The sequence below is a fragment of the Centruroides vittatus genome, unplaced genomic scaffold (assembly GCF_030686945.1).
Source record: "Centruroides vittatus isolate TY-2023 unplaced genomic scaffold, ASM3068694v2 contig_563, whole genome shotgun sequence".
Classification (NCBI taxonomy): Eukaryota; Metazoa; Arthropoda; class Arachnida; order Scorpiones; family Buthidae; genus Centruroides; species Centruroides vittatus.
The window spans coordinates 407,165-429,873 of NW_027122334.1; the positions used below are offsets into that span (position 1 = coordinate 407,165).

At 29.6% G+C, this 22,709-nt stretch overlaps 1 protein-coding gene and 1 long non-coding RNA gene across 2 annotated transcripts in view; one reads left to right on the plus strand and one right to left on the minus strand.

The window, feature by feature from the left end:
* Positions 1 to 4,304: 4,304 nt before the first annotated feature.
* On the plus strand, positions 4,305 to 6,224 carry LOC136978896 (uncharacterized). Its single transcript, XM_067274732.1, has one exon. The coding sequence runs from the start codon at positions 4,305 to 4,307 to the stop codon at positions 6,222 to 6,224; it is 1,920 nt and encodes a 639-aa protein (XP_067130833.1).
* Positions 6,225 to 17,654: 11,430 nt separating this feature from the next.
* Positions 17,655 to 22,709, minus strand: part of LOC136978907 (uncharacterized) — a 33,376-nt gene continuing 28,321 nt past the window's right edge. The window contains exon 2 of the long non-coding RNA XR_010881305.1: positions 17,655 to 17,865. This is a non-coding gene — a long non-coding RNA (uncharacterized lncRNA). The remainder of the gene's footprint in view (positions 17,866 to 22,709) is intronic.

The window sequence follows — 22,709 nt, forward strand, 5'->3', positions numbered from 1 at the left end:
ATAGGTTTATAATCAGAATTTTTTATTAATATGTTCAATGAATAATAAAAATATACAAGTACATTATGAAAATGCTAGCTTTGATAGTTTTATTTATTTATTAATATTTAAAATCATGTATTCTAAAGTCATTTTAAACTTCAAATGTGATTCATGTGTATTAGAATAAAATATTTTCAGGAAAGTTTAATAATATATTTTGTAAATTGCTAAATCAGAAAATGGGATTTATAAATAATTAATAGAATTAGTTGTTAAAGTCACATAAGGTGAAAGTATTATTGAATTCGCATTAAGTTTTTTATTCGTTTAACTAGGATCCCCAAGATTAAATCCTGAGTAAGCCACTGCCATTGAAAATAGTAAATAAAAATATAACGCCGTTTTCGGCAGTTAACTACAAATAATAATTTTAATTAACTTTTATAAATAAAGCATTAAGTTTTGTTTTGCTTTAAAATACAGTATAATTTATCGGTAATAAAAAGGCCTATTAAATAATACTGCAATACTACCAACATTTTTTGTAATAACTGAATTCTTGGAAGAAAACACATTATTTCAAAACTGCAGTTTGGGAAAATCGGGATTTCTATAGTTTATTTACTAATTTTATTAAATATTTAGATCACTTAACACTATATTCACCTTGATACCTTATAATTTATCCAGTAACGACTTGCTGTTATTAAGTGTTATACAGAGATATTAATTTTAAGATAAATGACTTTTCATAGAAGGGAACGGCAATTGTAAAGGTTGGCATACAAGAAAAATATATCAAAATGAATTATAAATCACTTTTCTAAACAAAAAAATCAATTACCAAATAATAAATAAATAAATAGCAAGTTGATACATGGATATAGAACATGGAACAGAACAAAGTTTGATCAATTAAATCTCAGATATGCTTTTCTAATGTGTAAAACGAGAAATATTTAAGTCTAACGCTTAAGATATTAAAATTGAGATCATAAAAGGAAACGAGCAGTTATTTTATTGTGAAATCGTCACAATGTCCGGCTGCAAGTTTTAATAAAATTTTTAATTTATTTAATTTAAAATATATGCTCTCCACCTCAAATCAGTAGTGGCTTGCCCCTGTACATCATACTTTTCCTTTAGCAATCCGTGCCGGTCATCTATCTAATTCTTTCGGGGGAAAATTTTTTAATTGAAATAACAGCATATATTAATCGGAGCCTCCTGCCCCTAAGGCTTTCATATCTGGTCTCGAGATTAAGGAAAGACAGGCAGACGGACGGACGATAGTGGAAATTTATAGGTCTACAATTTTTTCAAATTGCAGCCCAAAAATTTCAGAAAAAGAACCGTATCTTTGAAATGACTAAGAATAAATGAAATTACAATTATTATAATAAATAAATAGTTAAATACGACAAAAATACATGATTCACGTTATCTATAACATTTCTTCACTTTGTTTACATCCGTGAAAAAAGTGAATCATTCAAAAATTTCTATTTAAATTTTTTATTAAAGAAATATTGAAATATGAAACGTCTCATCAAACATATTTTAAACAAAAAGTTATGAATTTATTCTTTATTCTTTTAATTAATTATTTTATCTTAATCTTATTATTTACAGTAACCTTAAATCTTTTAATTGATGAGAATAAAATTAACTAATAATTCGTATTTTTGAGCAAACATCTGCAAGAATTCTTTGCAAAAGTTAAAATCACTTGGCGAAAGTCACTCAGTGAATCCGCGCCAAATGAAAAAGCCATTGATTGACTATATACAGGAATCAGAATTGCCGATTTTCGGGAGTCGATTTCTCTGTTCCTAAACGCCTATAGTAATTTCGAATATCTCGTTCGAAATATAATTGTTTTCTTATGTAATGTGCAAAATTTCACTCTTTTCAATAACAGGGCTTCTGAAATATAAGGAATCCAAAAGTGCAAACATCGCCAAAAAGCTGTATTTTCTTCTTTTTCATTTAACACACAGAGAAAAAAAATACTGGATCTAGAAAGCTCAAATTCTAATCATAAGCCTCTCTCGTTATCAGTGAGACACTGGCGAAACATACAAATCGATAGGTCAAAGTTCAAGGGCTTCCCATAGAGATACGTTAGTTTTATCTCTTAATTTTATGCTTATAAGGATAAAATTTCATCGAAACGGAGGAATTTTATTCAAAATATTATCCAGATAACAAAAGCTCAAATTTATGCCAATTAAAACTTTTAATAACGATTTTACTAAACGGCGAATTGAAAGCCTTCCGAATAGTACGTATCGTCTTAGTCTTGATGCAATAACATAATCATTAACATTCTTGAAACTCATAAATTAAATAAATAAATGTTTATTAGTCATGTTAGGCCATAGCCATTGAAAAAGCCATTATTACAAGGAGTTATTACATAGAATATACATTAATCATACCCATAATAATAACATTTGGTATTATCTATTCATCTTATTACATACATAGATTGGATCAATTCAAATACTTTAACCCTTAAAAGGATTGTTTACAAAAGGAAACTCATAAATTACCAATGGTCGTTTATCAATAATAATAAAAATATACACTATTCTGAAATTGCAATTATTTTAGAGTTAATGTAAAACTTTTGTTTTAAAATGAACAATTACTTGATATCATCACGAACTAATCAAATTCATTTGTTTCTATTCGAATAGGAGTTTTATATTTAAAACTATTATTATTATTTTAAAATTAAAAAATATACGAGAACCAAAGAATTTTTAATATTTCAACATCAATAATTTTTTAGCTTTTACAAAAATTAGGTTGCTCTTCCTGTTCGACTTTTCTGGCAATTTCTAATAAAACGATTTATATTGTGTTATAATTGATGTTTCATTTAATTTCGAAAGCTAATTTCGGAATACTTCTGAATCAAAATGAAAATAACTAATTGATTTACAAACTATAGAGATCTTTTGAAACTTTCTAATCTTTCTTAACTTTTGGGTAGGGCCGTTTCCGGGTTCTAGTTCAGCCTTCTGCCAGATCCCTTCTTTACTAATACAGTACATCATAATTTTTCAAATATTAGATAACAAAATTCTGTTTATTTTATTTAAAACTTATCAAAATTACGTAAATCTAGTACAATTTGTAAAAGTTGTGATAATTTATTATTTATATTCTATCTGATCTTGAGCCGATCCATACACCGATTGGCTCCTCTCGGCGACACATGGTTGGGAATATTTAATTTAATGAATATCTTATATTTAAAATTATATATTTACATCTTTATTCAAATATTTACTCTCGGATATAGATGAAACATTAAAATATCTGAGAATATAATTCCACAAATATTTGTTCTATTAACAAATCATCTTCTGCTCAGACTCAGCTTCTTAATGTAGAAACATACAATACACCTTATCGCTGAGAACAAACAATTTATTACCTAAAACTAACGTTTTCGGCCCAATTTATGGGCCATCTTCAGGTTACAGCTGTTCGATTCCGATACAAAATCGAACACATTCAAAATAAAACCAAAATAGAACATACGTTTAAATTAAACCAATAGAACAAGCATAGTACAAAATAATAAATAACAAAAATTAAAATAACACGAAAAATGTAAATGAAATTAAATAATAAATAACAAAAATTAAAATAACACGAAAAATGTAAATGAAAATAAAATACAAATAAAATAGTGTGACTGGCCGTCAATCTTAAGGAACCATTCGTTTTGCATTAACCCAGAAGCCTACTGAGTGACGGCAGACTCATTATCTCGAGTGTTACGTCTTACTATGTATTTCCAGGATGACGGTAACACCGTCGCATCCTTATAATTTAAACATCTGCCAGCCAAACTCGCTCTGTAGATTTCACATTTCTCAGTTATGGACGACAGCGTTGGCGAGTGTACTTTTACAAGAATTTTGGCATTTTCCCATTCTACCACTGAACCATCTGCTTGCGCCATTTTGGATAACGCTGTTGTGCACCTGTTTTTTGTGACATCGTACCGATGCTCCTTTATCCTCACTCCAAGGTTTCTATTGGTGACACCTACGTAGTCCCTATCGATTCCCAACTGGTCATTTTTGTAGGGAATTGCATATACTCCCGCCTGTTCTTTAACACCAATTCTTTCTTTGTCATTTCTAATCAACTTATACACTGTGGGGGCCCTTTTGCATATTAAACTGGCGTTTTTGTGCCTCGCTATTTGCTTCATAATCGGGAAGAGACATTTATTATATGTAAACTTTGTGAAGTTACCCCCAGACTCCGGTTTCTTCTTAGAACTGCTCCTAGGCTTTATGTACTGTAACGTCGCTATTAAACGTGTTCTGGAAAAAGGTCCGAATTATGTTCCGGACAGCAGTAGGAACTGGAGAGGCGTAGTAGCCGAAATAGAAAGAGGAATTACAGGAATGTGTGAAGTGGATAAGGACTATTACAGATGGAAGACGGCATTCAAAACTGAAAAATGCTCCAGGAGGCAAGATAAAGAATTGTGCATTAACCAGGCTAGAAGATGGTTGAATGATAACGATATAGTGGTCACTAGGGCGGATAAGAGTAAGCATTTGGTCTTAATGAAGAAACAAAGGTATAATGAAGCCCTAGATGACTATATAAGAAAAACGGAATGTGAAGAGGTGGACAGAGGTATTGTTGAAAGAATTGACAGAAAACTAAAAAAATTGGAAAAATCGCCCATAGCATCGTTATTCCCTTTCCTAAAAGGGGCCCACATTACCTGCCCAGGGGTACCTAGGTTGTTTGGATTTGCAAAAATACATAAAAACAGTAAAGAAATCAGACCGGTTGTAGAGAAATGTAAAGGACCAACCTACATTTTGGAAAAACGTATGCATAGGCATTTAACACCACTTATTGAAGACTACCAATTTGTCGTAAAGGACCCGTTTAGTTTGATTAATAACCTACATGATATGTCGTTAATGGACAATGAGATTGGGACTGTTATGGATTACGAGAGTATGTTTCCATCAATAAATCTTACCTCATGTTTTGATGAGTTAGTGAACCTGTTATGTGGGTTGCACCCAAAAGCATACAAGCACAAAAAAGATGTAGAGATAATGGTAGATCTAATATGCTTTCAGTCATTTTTCAGTTTCCAAGGTAAAGTTTATAAGCAGTTAAGAGGGGTCCCAATGGGCAGCCCGATGTCTGGCCTGCTCTGTGAATTGGTAGTGAGAAGGATTGAACGCATGACAGTTTTCAACTATAATGAACACATAATCATGTACAAAAGATATATAGACGATGTTCTAATTATTTGGAAGAATGACACAATGATACAGCGATTCCTAGACCAAGTGAACTCTAACCAACATGGCTTGAAACTTAACCTTGAGCAAGTTAGTAACAAAGAGCTACACTTCTTGGACGTTGCCATTGAATTTAAAAATGGAGCTTTATGCACGAAGGTGTACATCAAGCCCACACATGATCCGATGTATATTCCTGCGAGTTCCAATGACCCAACGGTTTATAAATTATCCGCATTTAGGGCCCTAATCAGAAGAGCGTTTTTATATTGCTCAAATATAATGGACACGATGAATGAGCTGGGTAGAATCAAAGAGATAGCAAAGGAGTTAGGGTTTGGAACAAGAACTATAGAACGTTTAATAGCGACGTACATAAAGCCTAGGAGCAGTTCTAAGAAGAAACCGGAGTCTGGGGGTAACTTCACAAAGTTTACATATAATAAATGTCTCTTCCCGATTATGAAGCAAATAGCGAGGCACAAAAACGCCAGTTTAATATGCAAAAGGGCCCCCACAGTGTATAAGTTGATTAGAAATGACAAAGAAAGAATTGGTGTTAAAGAACAGGCGGGAGTATATGCAATTCCCTACAAAAATGACCAGTTGGGAATCGATAGGGACTACGTAGGTGTCACCAATAGAAACCTTGGAGTGAGGATAAAGGAGCATCGGTACGATGTCACAAAAAACAGGTGCACAACAGCGTTATCCAAAATGGCGCAAGCAGATGGTTCAGTGGTAGAATGGGAAAATGCCAAAATTCTTGTAAAAGTACACTCGCCAACGCTGTCGTCCATAACTGAGAAATGTGAAATCTACAGAGCGAGTTTGGCTGGCAGATGTTTAAATTATAAGGATGCGACGGTGTTACCGTCATCCTGGAAATACATAGTAAGACGTAACACTCGAGATAATGAGTCTGCCGTCACTCAGTAGGCTTCTGGGTTAATGCAAAACGAATGGTTCCTTAAGATTGACGGCCAGTCACACTATTTTATTTGTATTTTATTTTCATTTACATTTTTCGTGTTATTTTAATTTTTGTTATTTATTATTTAATTTCATTTACATTTTTCGTGTTATTTTAATTTTTGTTATTTATTATTTTGTACTATGCTTGTTCTATTGGTTTAATTTAAACGTATGTTCTATTTTGGTTTTATTTTGAATGTGTTCGATTTTGTATCGGAATCGAACAGCTGTAACCTGAAGATGGCCCATAAATTGGGCCGAAAACGTTAGTTTTAGGTAATAAATTGTTTGTTCTCAGTAACAAATCATCATTAAAATAGCGCGTATACTGAGGGTAAGAAATCCTAGTTTTTTTTTACAATATCGTTCAATATATAAAATTAAATTTACAAATTTATACTTAAAATAATGAAAATACGGGTTAAATTATTTATGATGCAGATATAGCCGAATTTTGATTTTTTATTTTGTCTGTGATTTAATAATAAAATGCTATCATATGTAGCAATTATTTCAGAAACAACTCATAATCGTACTAATTCCACATATATGTTAATCTCTGTTTCAAAAAGATTTCAAAAAGAGTCGCAATCAGTGGCGTAGCGTGAGTGTCAGCCGCCCGGGGCGGAAGAAAAAAATTTCGCCGCCCCCTTATTTAGGTACAGTAGAGCATCGATTATCCGACTCAATTGGGGACTGGGATTGGTCGGATAAATGAAAAAACGGATAACCGAAAAGTATGAAAAAATACATTATTAGTATAGTATATTAGTATATCCCATGTAATTAGTATATTAGTATATCGCTATTAACCTACTTCGCGTTGAATTTTCGTCGATGTTAAGCGTAACAAATTTTTTTTTTAAATACTGTACTAATCGTCGCTATTGTATCGTTAAAAATTATTTCTTTATTTTGCACAAAATAAATACAGTACTGTACTGTATATTGAAAAATATACAGTAAAACAAAAAAATATATATTCGGGTTACATATTTTACATAAAGTAGGCCTATACATTAGAAAAAGAAGTCCAAAATTTTCTTTTGCTTCACAGCTGACACTCGTTGTTCTTTTTTGCCGCTAAATCTCGAGCACGTTTTAAAAACAGCAATTGGATAGCGTCGTTAAATAAAATTATGCCTTGTTTAAACACTGGCCTCCCTTTCATGGTCCAGGCAATGTTGCCAGCTAAAACACGCAAAAATTTAACAAAAATAATATTATTGTAGCCAAGACATAGTCAAATATTGTAGCGCCACATCATTAGCGGACATTTGAATTTGCCGACTAGAACGCTGTCGGTTAACCGATGTGACGGTTGATTGGGGTCGGATAATCGATGCTCTACTGTATTTTAATTTAAAAGACTAAAATATACAGTAATTCTAAAGAACTTTTCAACAAGAACAATCATCATTATTGTGTATTGCACAGGTTTAAATTTTTACAAGATATTATTATTATTTATTGTGAAATTTTGCCGCCCCTTAAAAGTGCCGCCCGGGGCGAGTCGCCCCGGCCCCCCTTCCCTACGCTACGCCACTGGTCGCAATCCAAAACATACCAAAATATAATTGCCATCAGAAATTTAAAATACGAATCAATAACATTGAAATGAATACAGAGGATACATAAATTTCTAATATTTACTTTTTATTTGAGTAGTAAATATGAAATTATTTATAAAGTTTTTTCTTATATTAAGTTGTATCGAGAGTCGTGGCAATGGCAATGTCACTGGCTATGTATACAGGAATCAGAGTTGCCGATTTTAGAGAGCAATTTGTCCGCCCCCAAAACTTACAGTAAGTCTGAATATCTCGTTCGAAAGATACGTGTTTTCTTAGGTAGTTTGCAAAATTTCAGGTTTTTCTATTATAGGAATTGCCGAAATATAAGCAATTGAATAAGCAATATTGCCGAAATATAAGCAATCGAAAAGTGCAAAAATCACCCAAAAAGCTGCATTTTCTTCTTTTGACACTGCAGACACTCCTAGACCAGAGGTGGCGAACCTATGGCACGCGTGCCCAAAGTGGCACCTCGGAGAAATCATCCGGCACGTAACGTATTATGCCATTTCGGTTTATCATCTTTTTCAATCAGCTTCTTTACATTTACTCCAATTACAGCATATTATTTTATTTGTTTAATTGAATATAGTTTTTTAAAACTCTTTTCGCCCTGTGGGTACTAAGAGGTCTTTTTTTATCTAGCAAGCCCACAACTGGACAGCCAGTAGTGAGGAACGGATCACCACCTGAAAATTTTTTGGGCTTTTTCGATCCGTCCGGATTTGGTCTCGGGTCCACAAGAGCGATAAGATACCACTTTGACCGCTCGGTCATTCGGCCAAATTTAAATATAGTTACTCCAAGTCTGAAACTTCTGCACGCATAAACATTTTTAAACATAAGTATGTTTGAGGCCGGATGGCCGAGCGGTCAAGGTGGCAGCCTACCGCTCTGGGGGACCCGGGTTCGAATCCCGACGGGTCGAAAAATCCCAGGAATTTTTCGGGGAGTGGTCCGTCCGGATATGTCGGGCCCCGTCTCTCACCACCCGGTCGCCCTATTGTGGGCCTAGCCGAACCCATAATGGCTTGCAAAAAAGGCCCTCTTAGTGCCCACAGGGTGGAAAGAGTTAAAAAAAAAAAAAAAAAAAAAAACATAAGTATGCTTAATACGCTTACTATGTGGCACGCAAACTCAAAAAGGTTCGCCATCCCTGTCCTAGACTACTGACACTAAATAGCTGAAATTTTAAACTTAAGCCTTTCTGTTTATCAGCGAGGTGCTGGCGAAATTTCCGGGTCGATAGGTCAAAATCACAAGGTTCTACATAGAGATATTTTATCTTTATCGCTTTCAATAAAAGTTTTCCGATGCGTCGAAGCAAAATGTAAAAAACATTAATACAGGTAAAAATCTTGTGAGTACCGCTTCCAGCGCCAAACTTACCTTTACCAAAGAAACACTCCTAAGAAAACATTTGACCGTGGTCTAAATTGTCATAATTTTTTATACTTGGCACAATTCTTTTACATCAGATGTTTTTATTTGGATATCAATTGTCTTCTGGTTAATGAATGTGTTATTAGACTAACCCTAAGACAATGACGTACTCAACGAGCTAGAATATACTACATAGAGTGGCTAAAGCGACGCCCTGTTTGAGGAAAATTGAATACATGTTTGCCATTTTCTTTTTAGTCAAGGTCCGTGGCGTTGTGTTATGTAAAGGCAACGAGCTGGAATATTCCAACTCGTTGATAGTACCCGTCGTTGCCATCAAGAGCGCTGTAACCATAGTCACAGCCACTCTATGTTATATTCTAGCTCGCTGGACGTACTGTACATCTCCGTTGGCGCTCGGCAACGTAGTTTTATCCTTACATTTACTTCTAAACAGCTTAATTTGTTTATTACTATTGATAAATATGTTTTTTTTATATATACAGGGTGCCCATTTTAATAAATTTATGGGATATCTGAAGAAATTTGCATCCTACAGAAAAAATATTTATACGAAATTTCTAACTGTGTCAAGGAGACCACAAGACGGCGCTATCGATATCCCCTATCCCCCTTAGATGGCGCTATTATCGGTGGGAAACGTGGTCAATGTCATTTTCTTTTGTGAAAACTCCCATTTTTATTGCATATTAGCTGCAAGTACCCGCTTCGCTGGGGTTTTTTTTTTTTTTTTTTTTTGTTCGTACATTTATATGTAATATAGTTTTTTAATATAAAAGACATGCGTTAAAAGACTTCTTTTCCTAGCAGATAAGTCCAGCATTGCTCGGGCAAAAAGTAACAATAGCGAAGATTAGGATTATTATGTTATAGCCAACCTTACCCGTTTTCACAGAATGCAAGAATTAGGTCTCCCTGTTTCCAGAGACTAATTAGAGAATTTTTAGACGGATCTAAAAATATGTTCGATTTCCTGCGATTTCAAACGGCATAAAACCGCATCTGTGCCTGTAAATCTTGTACGTCGCTTTCTCTTAACACTTTCATTGTTAACACTCCCATTCTTAACACTTTCAACCCACATATCTCTCATCTGTTATCTGCGATTTCGTTCGTGCGGATTTTGCAAGCAAACCCTATTTACATTCAATATTTCAACAACCATAGTAAATTGTTATATAACACCTACCGCTGAGAATGATGAGAATTGCTGAGAATCAAACGAACTGTTTTCAATTTGATTAATTTTCTGGAACGTTTACAATCATTCTATAATCGAACCAACATAAAAAAAAAAAAACAAATTCGAATTTAAAACAGTTCGAACATTTGGTTAAAAAATCGAAATATATAAAAATATTTATAACAATGTCTAAAATGTTATCAATTTAATACCCCTAAGTACCCCCTAAACGTAGTTAAATACGAAAAATCGCATCTAAAATAGTACAGTAGAAGCCGTTCTTCCGGTTAAGACTTAATGCTCTCCCTCTCCACCCCCGCGGTGGAATTTTGAAAAATCCTTTCTTAGTGTGCGTTTTCATGGCGTACCCTAACTGTGTACGAAATTTCAATTCTTTAGGTGGTTGCGTTAGTTAATCTATTATCGGAAACGTCCAAAAGTCTTTCTGAAATAATATAGAATATTATGGAACTTTTATAATAATAATATAGAATATTATGGAACTTTTATAATAATAATATAGAATATTATGAAATTTATAATATAATATAGAATATAGAATATTATGGAATTTTTGAAAAATCTAAAAATTATTAAAGTAATCCAAAACTTACCAGAATATTTGTTGTTTGTTTTTATCATTTAATTTTTTTTTAATTATTTGATTATTATAAAAATGTACTATGATGTAATATTAATTTAAAAAGAAATGAGAGAGGTAGGTTGTAGGGGTGAAGAATGAGAGTGAGGACAGAGAATATGTGTGAGAATTCTACAATATTCCAAAAAATTCTGGAACTTTCTAGAAAAGACTGGAACATTCTCATTGAAGCGTCACACATTTTCTAAGTCAACTACTTTCAACCCCCATATCTCCCACACCCTTATAGCTATCGAGACACAACCACTATAGTGCACGATGGGACACTTGGGGCTACTACCACACACAAACACCATTCATGTGCGATGTGTAGTTTTGGCTGCAGAGTGAGATCTATATCTCATTAATTTAATATATCTCATTAATTAATCACTAATAGGCACACACACGTCCATTTATATATATATATATATATATATATAGATTATGATTCTACGTCAATAACAAACTTTTATGTGAAACATTTTTTCAAAAAATGAACTTGTCAGAAGTTTATGAGAGTTTCAAGTTTTACGAGACTTCTATACCTGGTATTTGCAAATCTGTAGCTAAATGTGAATTTCATTGAAATAAAAGACGAAAAATACTGTAAAAAATTAGGAAACTTTATTACAGTATTTGGTTGAATAATTCTTTTTCTTCAGATAATGAACTGATACAAAACACGTGTCATGGCATGTTAAAGTCATCAAGCTTATGATAAAGGGAAGACATTGATCTTGATTCCACCATATAATAGTCCCCCCCAATTGTACTAAGATCCTATATCTGATCCCATATTCTAATTCCTAAAGATCCTTATAATTATTTAACTGTAAGGAAAAGAAATGCAATCCATGTTGAAACAAAAACAAAAATTAATAGAGACTATATCATGTATATACGGTATTATCAATGTGTCTGCTCCGCACTGCTAGTTTGATTATATTACAATAAAGTGTAATAAAAAAATTATCAATTGCATGACAGAAAACTTTTCAAATAATTGTTTAAAAAATAAAATAATAAGAAAATAAACTGTAATAGTTCACAAAATTGTTTCTCGTTATATTCATAAATGTCTATTTAAAACATTAATTTGAGATTATCTGAAAAATGACGAACAATTCCATGAACAATTGTATTAAGAAATATTCTTAATGAAATATAAATATATATTTTAAATATACTTAAACGTTATATACTTAAGTATAAATATATAACGTTTAAGTATATTTATTAAGTTATTTAAGTATATTTATTAGCACACATTATAAGATACTAATGGAAATGGCACTTACCATCTTTCCCCCTTCATATACATATATAATGGCACTTATATATATATATATATATAAGTGCCATTTCCATTAGTATCTTATAATGCGTGCTAATAACTAAATGTTAGCCGTTTCAATGTATTTCAATTTAAATATTTTGTATACTTTTTAATTTTTCCGTTTCCTCTAAATTTTCATAAGGCACTTACCATCTTTTACGTTTAATCCTTAAAATAATTTACTTCCTGTAAAGATATTATTTAACTTCTAAAATAATTTAATTTTAATGTTAAAGTAACATTTTTAGCATCTTGTTTTATTATTATTAATTTTAGTTATTATAAATGATAAAATATGTAAAACATTATTTTATATCAAATTTATTTTAATTTTATTTTGTAGTGGAATAATTTACGTTTAAATTTATACAGTAAAAATAAATATATTATAAAAATTTTTGGGATTTAATTTAAAATTATCACACAAGATGGCGCCAGCAGTAAGTTAAACGGTTTTTTTTACAATTTTAGATAAATAATCTAATGAATGAAATTTTAATTTGGAAGTATATATATATACACGGTATATACATATATCGTCGATATTAAAATTTCATTTTACATAAAAATAGCACAAATAGGTATGTATATACTGCATATAAGTATGCGTATGTATATACTTATATATACGCATACATACTTACAAGCGTACATATTTCAACTATTTATTTATTTAAAACAAAATTTTAAAATAATTTTATAAATATATACTACATACATAAGTTGCATTATATTCTTGTATCTATCATACTACATATACAAGAACTTAAAGGTAATGAATGCATTCTCAGATTTAAACCATTAAATATCGTATATATTTATAAATAACTAAAAAATTTTATTAATAACCATGTAAATATGAACAATTCTAAGGTTATATAAATGATATTTATGAGAATGATTCATAATTTCATCTCATCCCTTTCGAAAATTCGAAAAACTCATTGAAATTGAATGGTAAAATTTTCTTTACAGATAGAAAAATATATGTATTGCAAGCTTTTATACTTGTACGCTTCTATTTTCCCCTTTCAAATATTAGTTATTGTTGACAACGATAGTATTAATAACTGGTGATGCATTTTTCGGTCTGTTTGTGGTTCTTTTGAATTTAGTACACGTAAAATAAATTGCTTTCGTGCATTTATATTGATTTTATTACTTTATACATGTTTATATTATGCATTATATTATCGATATTTTGTTACATAAGTAAATATAATATTTCATCTAGTAAAGATGTCATTGGGAAATTAAAATACCATGTACAATTATAAATTTAGTAGATTTTTAGATAATAAACTCTGGCTTGGATGCACGAAACTGTGCTATAAGATATAAAATAGTGAATGGAAACCGATAATTGCAGTCATTTTTAAAGAAATTTTATGAATAATTTACATGAAAATAGATTTTTGTTTAATTTACGTATCGTTGTGAAATTATCAAGAAAATAAATTTATTTTATGTGTAGGGCCTACACATATAAACATATTTTATTATAAAATTGTTTTTGTTGTTTCTTTAAGAGTTGCATTTTATATCTGAAAGATAAATATAATAAAAAGTAAAAACACGTCTCTTTTTGCACACATATATAAAGAGAAATAGAAAGAGAGAATGAGAATAGGAGCAGGAAGTCTAATCAATTCCTTATATTAATACTTTTTAATGGATAAAAATAATTATTTGTTGATTAAATCAATTATAAACATTCTTCCTGCGATATTTTTTACATGTAAATTTTTTAGGGGTGTATCTAGAATGAAGTCTTGGGTCTGAGTTCAAGCGTAGGTGAATATAATCATGTAATAATTAAAAAATCTGTCACGTACTGACCAAAGGGAGACGAGACTCTAGGGTCCACCCCCTAAACTTAATGTGAACTTCGTTTTATATTAAATTTTTAATTTGTCAACAAATTATGTATCCTAAACTTATACAAATTGGTCTGTAAGTTTCAAATAATAATATATGATTTTACATAGTTTATTAGATTTATCCGTGTGTTTGATTATATTCGAAAAGATTTTAATTTTGTATCAACAAAGTAAACAATTGAAGTAATTTTCGTAAAGAATTTCCGTTTACAATGTGTAAGAATCATTATCATATACTATCAATTGTAAAATTATTGTAATATTCTGTTATTTATACTTAAATATTTGAAAATTTTATTAGGTTTAATGATTTTAAAGCCAGTAGGATTTTGATTTGCCTAAAGATTAAATTATTTTATTTTGTGTTAATAGTATGTGAATAATAATAACTAATTATAGCATAATCTATATTATAAGAAACTAGATATATTATATTCAAAAATTATTGATGTAAATACAAAATTTTATGAGAAATTAATTAATTTTACATTGTCAATCATAAATGGATTTAAATAGGAAGAAGAGAGAGAGGGAGAGAATGCTCCTCACAATAAGATGAAAGGAACCTTTTTGACTGAATAGTTTGGTATGGTGGAAAGAGAAAGCACCTAAATAATTATGATTGTGCAAGGAAAAAGAAAACTTTAATTAATGAAAAGTATTTTATAATCTTTACGATCAGTTTACGATCTAAAATCTTAGGCTTTTAGCTATAAGTATTTGTCGACTATACGAGTACTGGTATTATCTATTTACCTATTGACTATTGTCAATTTGATGTAGGGAATACCTTTAATCGATATTTTTTTCGTTTAAATTTCTAACTACTCGAGCATTTGCACATTAAAATGTCATTATTAGTACTATTATTTCGCAATTATGTCGTCATTTATTTTTAGTGATTATAACGAATTATTTCTAATAAACAAAATTTTTTCTTTGTTTTTAATACGTTAAATACTATTTTATGTTCAAATAACACAAAAATTCTTAATTTTATAATATTTTTATTTTAGAGCTGTTTTTGAAAGGAGAAAAATTATTATTATTATTAAAATAACACCAATCTGTCAATTGATTTTTTATATCTTTATGGCTTTATTACAATCAATCAGTTTATTCTAAACATTGACGAGGTTTGTGTATTGCTTTTCACAAATTGTAGGATTAAAAATAAATGTTTTGTAAGCTTATCGAAGGAATTTTTCAAGTGAATAATCCGAATCTTTACCTATAAACGTGCAATAATTAATATTGAATATTAAATTAAGTTTATATAAAGAGTCAACTTTTTATAGTCTATCTAAACTGATATATTTAACTTTATAGATTAGGATAGAGGTTATTAACTCTAAAAAGCTTCTCGACTGTTTTATTTATTTATTTTTATTAAGTATAAAACATTAAGCGATAATTCAACAAACTATATTACTTGTAATATAATCCGAAGACAGCAGACTTTTTCCTAATGAAATACTAAAGAGTCGTCGCTATTTTTATAGATCTATTTTATAGACTATTTTGATGGCCTTTGACATCCTCATTGTGGCTCAAACGGAGCAATAAACCAACATCTTTGTTGCAATTTTATTACATTAAAACATTAAACGAAGTGGTAGATTTGTAACGAGGATTTTAAAAGATTTATTATAGATTAGAAAAAAAAAACATCGGAATATCCTAGTCAATAGAGAAATGTATATATATTTTATTCAGTCGTGATACAACAAATTATAAACTGCCTTTTTTATGAGGTCTGTTGATTGAGTGAACGATTAAGAAAAAAATTATACATTTTACATGGTGTGTCAAGAGAAATTTTGGGGAATAACCGAACAGATGTTATTTGGAGATGTAACTAGACGGCGTCTAGTCTATATGACAGCCAGGTGGTCATCATAACTCTTTCCGGCTTCTCTTACAATGGAATTGGTCGGCATTTCTCCGAAATCAACACTTGACTTTTTTTACCTTTCCCTCGTATAAATCATGTCCCTCGCGGGAAATCCGATCCTCGATGTGGAAGATGGGGATTTATCTCGTTTCCTTCCGTTTGCTAGCGAATTAAAAGAGATCGCATCCGACTCGCTATTGTCTGTAGGGCAGAGAATTTCTCACAGCTCATTAACTGTTCTCTAGTTTCGAAATAGAAAGAAGTGCAGCCAGACCGTGACAGGTAAATCCTTGGCTCGTGCTGTTCCAATCACGTGACTGCTGTCGTCATCCAATGAAGCTGACTTTTAACTGACTCTGGCGTTGTGCCAACTGCAAATGTCCCTGTCTTTTTTGTTTGGGTGCTGCTGCTGTTTTGTATATCCATGATCTATAGACTGTCATTAAAATAGCTCTTATGGGTACGGAGAATGCGCACGTGATACCAATTACGGCTTGTCAACATAACCAACGACGAATGTATTCGTTCGTCTCCCGAACCGTCATAAATATCAATGTAAATAATATTAAAATCGAGAAATTCGAGACCTGGATTAACTAAGCGTTCGGATTATACAATTTTTTGGGAACAATGTAGAAATCTTAAAAGCCGAGATGGTCCGTGATAATCGCTAGAAATACGTTCGGAATTCACACTGATCCGTCTCGAATAAGTGAATGGATATTATGGTTCCTCGAATTACTATCCTTTAAGAAAGTGGTCTGGATAGCCCTTGTGGGTGGCCAGCTAGGGGACGGAATGACCCTCGGTGCCCCATAACTCTCTTTTCCCTCCTGCTATGGAGAGCGTTTTTTAACTCGCGTCACTAACTAATTAACGGTTTTCCAGTAAAAACATGTGGTATTCATTAATATCGAATTACTACTTGAACCTTATGACATTGTGCGAAGGATGAACCAGCATTATTTCTTAATTTCCGATAGGTGGGACTAAAGCAAATTAAGTTTTTTGTTATCCGAAAAGATCTAAGGAAAAGATCGTCAAATACATTTCGCATCTTCCAATTCAATTTAAGTAAACCGTTCATCTTCACTTTTTCAGAAGCAAACTATAAAACTTCAATTACTAGGAATAATAGAAATCATTTATATCTTTCTCTCCCTAAATAAATTTTGTAGATTTGTGATATTTGGCGAGTATCGGCGTTGGGTAACATTCTCTATTGTGCCACCATCCAACCCTTAATTAAGTAGATTGGTGCGATGTTCACTATCTAACTACCGTGTTGACATGTCACGTGGCTCCTGCGTTGTGATCGATTGCCGGTTGTGGCTTCCGGTGTCTGCCAAGTGCCACAGTCTTTGCTTGCAAGACGCTTTTTTAGAAGTTGGAAGAATTTATATTTTCAATAAAAATGGTATATTAATTCTTCCCTTCTATTTATTATCCATATAGTCAAATAAACAAAGATTACGTGATGTTAATTTTATTACTTTTTAATAATGCAGTATGATTAATATACACAGTGATACCAAATGTCATAGGTCAAAGATAATATTACGAGACTATTTTATACAAATATATCATTACAATATTTTGAACACATTTTATTGTGTACGACAGAATAGGCCTTTGGTTTAATCTTCAATTCGTCCAAACTTCATATTCGTTACACTTTCGTACGATGATATCTGTAATGCAAAAATATATTTCGTTATTATAATATTCTGAATTAATTTATCATCACATTTAAAAAATAATGTAAATTTATTTATATTTTTCTATATTTTTTCTATCAAAAATGAGCTATTATATAACATTTCTATTACAACAATTCTATCAATAGCAATCCCCAAAAAAGACAAAATATAATTACTAAAGCATTGAACTGTGTCGGTTTGTAACAGACTTTTACTGTTATGTAGTTTCTATAAAAAGCTATAGAATTGGAATAGTTAGACAACTAAGTCGGACTTTAATAAAAATAACTCAGAACAATTTAAGATTGCTAATTACAAGTTTATTTGTCCCAATAATTGTCATTTAAGTGCTTAATTAAGAAATATGGGAAATAGATGACTTTGATTATTCTATTCAAGTAATGATTTGTTGGCATTCTCTGATTTAAAATGCCATCCTTTAAATGAATCTGTTGTAGTTAATTCGGTACTTGGCATTATGTTTCGCAATAACTGTTTTCCACTAAATATTCTCTTCGCGTTAATGTAATTTCGAAAATTTTCATTACGTTTTAAAATTTATTAAGTCTGTAGACAAAGTAAACATTAAAGGCTGAAAAATGGAGGCAAATCATAAATGAATATCTAATAAATCCTATACCTAGAAAATAATTATATAAGCGTACTATACAATAAAATGATTTAAAAATATTAAAGTCGTAATATAATATACTTATTTTATCTTATATTTACGATTATTGAATAATTTTTTAAAAATTATTTACATTTTACTATGCTGATTGTTCACGTTAATGAACAGTCTGCTTGATGCATCTTATGCAAGTTTACGGTGTGTATTGACTATATTTAAATGATTTTATTAAATTTACAGCCTTTTAATTAACAATTTTTTAATTAGATATCTTTAATGCATCTTCAAAATTATTCTTTCTTTCTCTTTTGAAGTTGTATCAGATTTCAACTGTAAATTATTCATTATCGATTAACACTATCTATTATTAACGAGAACAATATTAATTTATAAATATCACGTCATTAGTAGAAAATTACATATAATAAATGTGTTGCTATTATTACTCAACATTGAATTTTTCTCCTATAATCACTCAATGAAAAATATAGGTTAATTTTTTTAAATGCACGATTCTATTAAATCATTAGATAAATAAAAATTATTCAGTCTTATTTAATAATTCAAAAATGAAGTATTTAGAAAAAATATTCCATATTTTCTATAAGCATATTCTTATAAAATATATTCATCAGTAACATATTAGGCCTATATTTATCTATAGAAACAATTGTATAGAAATTTTAAATAATACCTAAATTTTTAAAATGAAGTGAAATATAAATTAGCATTAATATTTAGTATAAATTAATGTAATATTTAAACTTGTTACGTTTAATCAATATAGCTTACGTCTATATCAAAAATTACTATACGTATATAGGCCTACTGCACTATTTTCAGTTCTTAAATGTAATAAAATAACGTTTCTACTTATTTTTTAAACTGGCAGAAAAATAATTACAATTATTTTAAATATTTTATAGACAAATCTAAATTAGAGCATTATTTTTTTTAAAAAATTAAAGTAAATATTTTAAATATAAATAAATTTTAATCGGAATATTGAACCTTAATTTCTTGAAAAGCTGTGGGCCTAGATAAAACCGCAGGGTTACGGTTACGATTAGAAGAAAAATTTGCGTGTTATACTTAATTTTGAGCAATTTCATCTAACTCTCGATACAAAGAATATTAAGAATAATGTATTAATTCACGTTATTTTGAAAGAGACGTTAGAAGTGTTATTTTGGATAACGTTCGTAATAAAAGAAGACTACAGTGATATTACAATTTCACATATATTTAGTGTTAGTAAATTTAATTTACTAAATTATAAAATTATTATATTTATGCTTCTTTAAAGTTCAACAGCTTTACTATAATTAAAATTTCTACTATTAAAAGTTACTGATTTAATCTGATATTATTACATTTCATTTGTTTGCATTGTTATTGAAGAGCATACTTAGAGTATTCTAGAGAAAATTTTAGGAAATATAAGTTTTTGAGTACAGATTTGTTAATATATAGGCATATATAAGGTAAGTATAACTTGCACAGCACATCGTTGAATTTTTCACAGAGTTCATAATATTTAACATATCTCTGGGCTTAATTGCTTTGACGATAAGAAAAAAATAAAGTAGAATTCGTAATATATAAACCTACATATATTTATTTAATATGAAATTAGATAAAGATTACTTTCATATGTTAAAACTTCATCACTAAGTCTACGTATTAATAAACAGCTACTGTATATTACAAACTAGATGAAATAAAGTATGTTGTTCATATTTAAACTATTTTTATATTTATTGTTTATTCTGAACGAAGAACATTATAATTAGTTGTTAAGAAATGTATGGATTTTATATTCCAGGACTCAAAATTTCGTTATTCCTTAATAATGAATAAATTCTGTTATTTTTTCAATAAAATGTTTAATTTTTTATTTATTTTACCTTATTTCTAAATAGATTTAATCTATAATTGCAAAATATTTAGAAAGATAAAACTCATCAGTATCTGTTTTTTATATTCGTTTTGTGTTATTTTCTTATTATAAATGCTAATTAAATAAATGATAATTTACTCAAGACAGTAATTAAAATATAAATTTATTTAGCATAAATTCAAACTGCTTTACTCGAATGATTTAAATTGAAGTTTATAAAAAGTTATTTCGATAATTTGATAATTGTTTAAAATGAATTCTCATATTCACAATAAAATTTTAATTATTTACTAGAATTTAAATGAATAATAGTTTTAATTTAGCTAATTAGAAACGACTTTTCATTTTCCTGATAATGATTTTAGTCATTTTAGAGCTTGCTCGCTAACTAAATTCGTATAATTACATTAGTAATATCTAAATATAGACTTAATAGTTTTATTCCACTCTATTATAATCCAGACAATGTTAATATAATTTTTTAGTTCTTCATTTTTATTGAGAGATTATTAAAGAAGAAATTTAATAATTAATTACAGGTCAGAAACGCTTTTAAATACATTATATTTTGGCCTATTGGTCTATCGATGATAATTAAATAGATCAAAGGAATGAGAATTTCTTTATGAAGGAAAATTAACCTTAGATCTTTTACTCAATTTTTACTGTTTTGAACATGGCAATTTATTTGTATACTTCTAATAAAGGCAGTTTTCTTATGTAAAATATAACATGTTTTCTTGTTAAATAAAATAAAATATAGGCCTATATATTTATTTATTTGAAATTATTATTTGCTAGAATATTTTGCTGCAAATTGTAACATTTAATCATATTACAACAACCGTTTTCGTATAATCAAGTGCAATGTTTAAATAGGGTTGAAAACTTTCTTGTACAGTACAGTACAAAAGAAGGACATTGTACTGTACTGTACAACGGAGGATATTTATTGATTAACTGTAAATCATAAAACATTAAATAGGGTTTTAAACTCAATGCTAGAACTATTACCAACGCTACCCTAATTGAGTTTTTAAATTTTATTTGCTTGCCCGACTCTGATTAATAGTAGTCAGTGAATGTCTTTCTCTTTGTATTACTGCAGTGAGTGATATAGACAAAACTATTACTTTAGAATAAAATAGTAAAGTATGGAACCTTATTTGCCGGCAATTTTTGAGAGATAATAAAGTGAAATTAAACAAACAATCAACATTATATTCAAAAGGAGAATATTATTGATAAAAGCATGATCGGAGGACAATGGTGACGGATGGCAACCCTATTTTTAAACTTAAAAAATTAACATATAATCATATTTTTTATTCTTTGTCTTTTTTATTTTTAGTAAATATACAGCTTAAGTCCGTAGAGTTTTTAGTTCACTTTTATGTAAATTCTTTATTATCAATTAATTTTGAATAATGCCATTTTGTTGATGATTCGACGAATAGGATTATCTCGTTGTTAGTCAGTTTTTCCGACAAATTCTGGTTAATTAACATAAATTCTCTTTAATAAACTTTAGTTTGGCATTTGAAGAACTGAATATCTTTAATGCATCGTTCTCTTTACTCATATAAAAGGTTGGAGCAATTATACGAGCAAAAAGAACGGTACATTAAACTTTAGTTTGATCTTAAACTATTTCTAATATCTCTTTAATAGGGTCGTTTATAGTGGAAACAGAATAACATGAATTTATTTATGAATGTTATATCTATAAAGCTTGATGTTATTTATTTTAATTTGCTTATCGGTAACTCAATTTTTCTCTATCTCTGGAGACTGTACAAAATTAAAATGGCTTCATCTGTCAAAACTTTCCAAGAGATTTCTGATTAGTGTTGTTATCACTGCTAATGCATTGCTTTATTAGATTGTTGTTAAGTATGATGTACTGTACGAGGATGACTAATGATAATGTGTAAAGCAGTGACCATTTTGACAAAATTGTCATTAAAATATTTATAAACGATTATAAAATTAAGAGATATATCTTAAAATTATGCTAAAAAGTTAAATTCTATAAACTTATAAAGTATTTTTGTATTTATAATTCTACTCTGTTTTTAACTTTTTTGTTTTGTTCGGTAATAAAAGTTTCAAACCCGATTATAAATTTAATAAATTAATGCAGAAGCTATTTAAATAAAACTAAATTATTCAAAACTTTCGTAATTTAAAAGCTAATTTTTCGTATATTAGGCTATAATAATGTAACCCCGTAAGTAACCAGAATAAATATGGCTCAAAATTAGCATATAAATAGTGTTGCAAAACTGACAAAGCAAGAACTTT